At 37.3% G+C, this 4,443-nt stretch overlaps 1 protein-coding gene across 2 annotated transcripts; it reads left to right on the plus strand.

The window, feature by feature from the left end:
- The first annotated feature begins 857 nt into the window (after positions 1-857).
- On the plus strand, positions 858-3,211 carry LOC149265933 (WRKY transcription factor 6-like). Of its 2 annotated transcripts, none has more exons than XM_089429857.1 (4): positions 858-1,366; positions 1,496-1,779; positions 2,459-2,572; positions 2,673-3,211. In XM_089429857.1, the coding sequence occupies exons 2-4, from the start codon at positions 1,534-1,536 to the stop codon at positions 2,823-2,825; spliced, it is 513 nt and encodes a 170-aa protein (XP_089285983.1). In that variant the 5' UTR covers positions 858-1,366; positions 1,496-1,533; the 3' UTR covers positions 2,826-3,211. The 2 variants fall into 2 exon arrangements, with proteins under 2 accessions (XP_089285983.1, XP_089285986.1); XM_089429860.1 differs by having other exon boundaries at positions 873-1,366; positions 2,685-3,211.
- Positions 3,212-4,443: the final 1,232 nt, after the last annotated feature.

Consider the following 4,443-nt stretch of genomic DNA (forward strand, 5'->3'; position numbering starts at 1 on the left):
GCATTAATGATGCTATAGTCCATGAAATAGCACTCGCCACCTACATGATATATAACATATCCACAATTCCATACAACAGCATTTAATACTACCGTGCAGTACAGGGTGATTACAGCATTTAATACTACCGTGCAGTACAGGGTGATTATTCATCAACTTACAATGGACGAAAACGAACTGCCATATATCACTTTAGGTTGTTTTTAAAGTCTAATGTGGCATATATATATATATTAAATGGTTATAGATTTTGTAATGTAATTGTTCAATGTTTTTAAATATTTTTAATCTATAATTAAATTTGTTCAAAATCTAATAAGAATGTGTTATATTTATAATTTTAAACGTAACACTGTACGATCCAAATTCTAAACAGAATCTAAAAAATTTATTAAAATACTAATCATTTATAATTTTAAACAATATAAAATTTCAATTTAAAAATAAAAAAATATATTTCTAAAACATATTTATATAGGGATTTGATTATTAAGTATAATAAAACATAAATATTCTATTTTTTAGTCTTGAACTTGTTACTTTATGAAAAAATACATATTCTTTTTTTTTTAGTTTTAAACCTATGACTTAAAAAATTTACATACTTCTAATTATTAATCCCAGTCAACACATATTTTTAACCATTAAACCCACTCAACTTTAATTTTAAGATAATCTCTTAACGGCGTGAACCACACAAACCTAGCTTCTTAACCCTCTGACCCACGCAAGCCTAGTTTTTAACTTAGAGTAATCTGAATCGGCTACCCTAGTGAGTCAATCGTCTCATGCTTCTAGAGGAACTGAGGAACTGATTCCCTACTGCTGGTGGCTTGCGATTACTGCGGGCTCGATAATCAATGGAAAATTCTAATAATGGAGGCTAACAATGGCACCGACTTTATGACTCGACGTAACCAGTCATGTGCGTTGGTAGTGACGGCCGCGGAATCTTGCCTGAAGAATAGAAAGGGCTAATTAGGAATAGGTCGCAGGAATTCGCATGTCCACGGACTAGCCGCCAATTACGAATTTCATGACATCACGTTTTTGATAAACATGTCACAAAGGGCTTCTCCCCCGGTTTCGCTTGCAGGCAGTAAACATTTCAATGGAGATGCCAGGTCGCAAGGAAACGGTATTTTCAGGGATTTTTCACAGTTCTTTGTTTATTCATGTTTGTTTCTTGCAAATGGCTTGAAATTATTTTGTGCAGATCACTATGCTTCTGGACAAGATAAATCTCATAAATGAAGAGAATCTGAAGCTCAAGTCTATGTTGAAGGACATGAGTAGTAAATATAATGACTTGCAGATGAATATCAGATCTCTGGTTGACCAGCGGAAGGGCTTTTGTGCAAGCCAGGTACACTATACTGTTTTGGGAAGTTAACTTGACTTTCGGATAATTAGGTTTCATGGGTGTCCAAATTTGTTAACATTGTTCAATCCAGATCATCCAGGGACTGATGTGTTGTATGCAAGGTACTCCAAGGGTGCAGCTGTCCCCCAGTGGGATTGCCATGAACGAGGATGGGAAAAGACAATAAGAATGCCAAAGTTATGGACGAACATCAGCCGCCTTCAAGCAAGAGGACAATAAATTACTTCGAGTCGGCACAAATTGAGAATCGGATCAATTCGTCCAGCGATGATAGCCCCTGTCGTCATAAGAAGCCACCGAAGCCGCCGAACAAGAAGCATCACGTTCTGAGCAGGAGATTGATGTCCGTGCCCAAGAAAACCGTATCTGTGCGGACAGAATATGAGCCATCCCTGGTAATAATCGATTTTTGTTAGGTAGAATTTGTGTGAACAACTCTAGACCCATCTAAAGACTCAACCAATATTTAACACATCCATTAATGCACAGAGCTGTGAACAACTCTAGATCGATCTAAAGACAACCAATATTTAACACATCTAGACCGATGTAAAGACAACTAATATTTAATACATCTGTAGCTTATAGATAGATAATGTACTTGTTTAAATTTAATAGTAGTTCTGTAAAATAATGAGTCAATATCACAGTAAATATTTGTTGATATTCAATGTGTGATTGATTTATTAATGTCCGAAAATAGTTTATGCTCACGGTTTATTTGCTTAAATCTAAAAGTAGAAATAGACCGCCCCAATTCATTAATAGATCAATAACACATTTATTGTTGCTATTTAAATTGTAGATTTTATATGCACCCAGCTTGGCAATCACACCTGGGGTTTAGATGGGTTGGGTTGGATTTTATATGCATCCCCAGCTTCGCATTCACACCTAGGGTTTAGATGGGTTGGCTAAAGTGTATGATTTCAGAAAGATTGATTTAAAGTGTATGATTTCAGAGTTTGAAGCATGGAACCCAGTTTATGAAGTTGCCAAGCTCAATATGAGCATTGCATATATTCTTGCTTTCCCACCATGTATAAAGAAAATGACCTTACCTGTTGTAATCAGAGAAGTGATGGCTGCCAGTGGCGAAAATATGGGCAAAAGATGACCAAAAGCAATCCACTTCCAAGATCTTATTACAAATGTGCTTGGGCGCCGTGTTGCCCAGTTAAAAAACAGGTTCGAACTTAGACCTCGTTCTTTTCTTAGAAAGAAATCTGCTCTTAATGGTCTGGTTGACTATGGCCGCCTACTGATATTAATATGTTAAATCATCGAGGATTTTGAACAGGTTCAGAGATGCGCGCAAGATCCCACAATTGAAATAACAACCTACGAAGGTGAACACACTCATTCTCTGAGTCCTCTGGCTATGGCTGCTATGCACGTTGGGGCATCAAACCAGCTCATTGGTGAGGGGATGAATAGATAAAATTTGGTTGAAGACAACCAATACATACCCTCTATTGCCAGAATATCGACCTCAAGCCCATTTCCCACAATTATTCTCGACCTCACAGACAACCAGCCAAACTCAGGATTACGGTTGCAGCCTCCATATTTAGAGAAAGGCAGCTTCCATCACTCAATTCCATTGCCTAACAATATGGGTCAGGATCACTTATCAATCATGCAGAATTCTGTAGCTTCTTTAAGATCCAGTGCAGCTATGGCTCTCTGCTCACTTTGGGTTCTCCAGTATAAGGGATGCCCAAGTCCCCTCCAACAGCGCAATGCACTGATAGTTCAAATCAAGAGATATTTGTGTAGACTTGTAATCTCTCCATTAAACATCTTACGCTGTTTTCAGTGTTGTCACTACGTGTAAATAGTTTCGCTTATATCGGAAGTTGTCTGGAATTTTTGGTTATTCCAAACAAAATTGGGAATTTTCTGATAAATTCCGAAATAAAAAAAAAAAAAAAATATGAACAGAGAGTAATACTCTGTTTTCGGGATTTCTGATAATTCAAAAACACAAGAACATAGCATAAAATATTACTCTACATTGCATTAGGATCAAAAACTGATCAAAATAATACTGTGTCTTAATACAGCGAAAACAGAAAAAATCGCTTTGCTGTAACTGGTGTTGGAGCAACGCTATTCGTGGTGTTGCAGCAACGTAAATTTTATACGTCAAGTATTTTTCAACTTACGGTGTAACAGCAACGCACAAAAATGAACTTCTATTTATAAACAGTAAATCAACTGATACAAATTTGTCTTCTTCTCACACAGAGAGATTTCTCAACTACTGTTACAAAACATCTTCCTCTTAACAGAGGGATTCACCAATCTATGCTAAAGAGCATCTTCCTCTTGACAGAGGGATTCACCAAACTACGCTGAAAAGCATCTTCCTCTTGACAGAAGGATTCACCAAACTATGCTGAAAAGCATCTTCCTCTTGACAGAGGGATTCACTAAGGAACGCTTCTGTTCCACACAAATAACATTTACCTCTTAACAGAGGAATTCCACCATGCCTGCTTCAGAGGCACTTCAATCTGTCCAAATTGACATTGCTGTGTCTGTCTGATATTTTACACTACTGTGTGTAAAACTTTCAATACATTTATGCTGCTGCATATACAGCTGTCTCAGCAACTCTTTCTCTCAGCACTGCTGTCTCAGCACTGTGTCTCAGTACTGCTGTTTCAGCATCTCTGTCTCAGCACTCTGTTTCAGCAACTCTATCTCAGCAACTCTATCTCAGCACTGTTGTTTCAGCATCTCTGTCTCACAGCAAACAATCTTAAAACAAAAAACATTCAAATCTGCACTGTTGTGCTTTTCACTATTCTGGAAACATTTTTCTTCACGCTGTTGCGTGCTCTCCTCTGCTATCTATTTATTTCCCTTGTTTCTATTTCTATTTATGTTTCTGCTTCTGTTCTTTCTTCACTGCTGTGTTTGCATTTTATAGTGCGGGAAAAGGTCATCACCGCTTTAACTTGCTGATGAGGTTTCTGCTATACTCTGTTGCTCATAATGAATAAAATCTGATCTTTCTGACATTCTGCTGTGCTTATTGAGTCGGTTATGTG

The sequence above is a fragment of the Pinus tabuliformis genome, chromosome 6, assembly GCF_031772625.1.
Source record: "Pinus tabuliformis cultivar Carrire ecotype Pingquan chromosome 6, CPIR1, whole genome shotgun sequence".
Taxonomy (NCBI): domain Eukaryota; kingdom Viridiplantae; phylum Streptophyta; class Pinopsida; order Pinales; family Pinaceae; genus Pinus; species Pinus tabuliformis.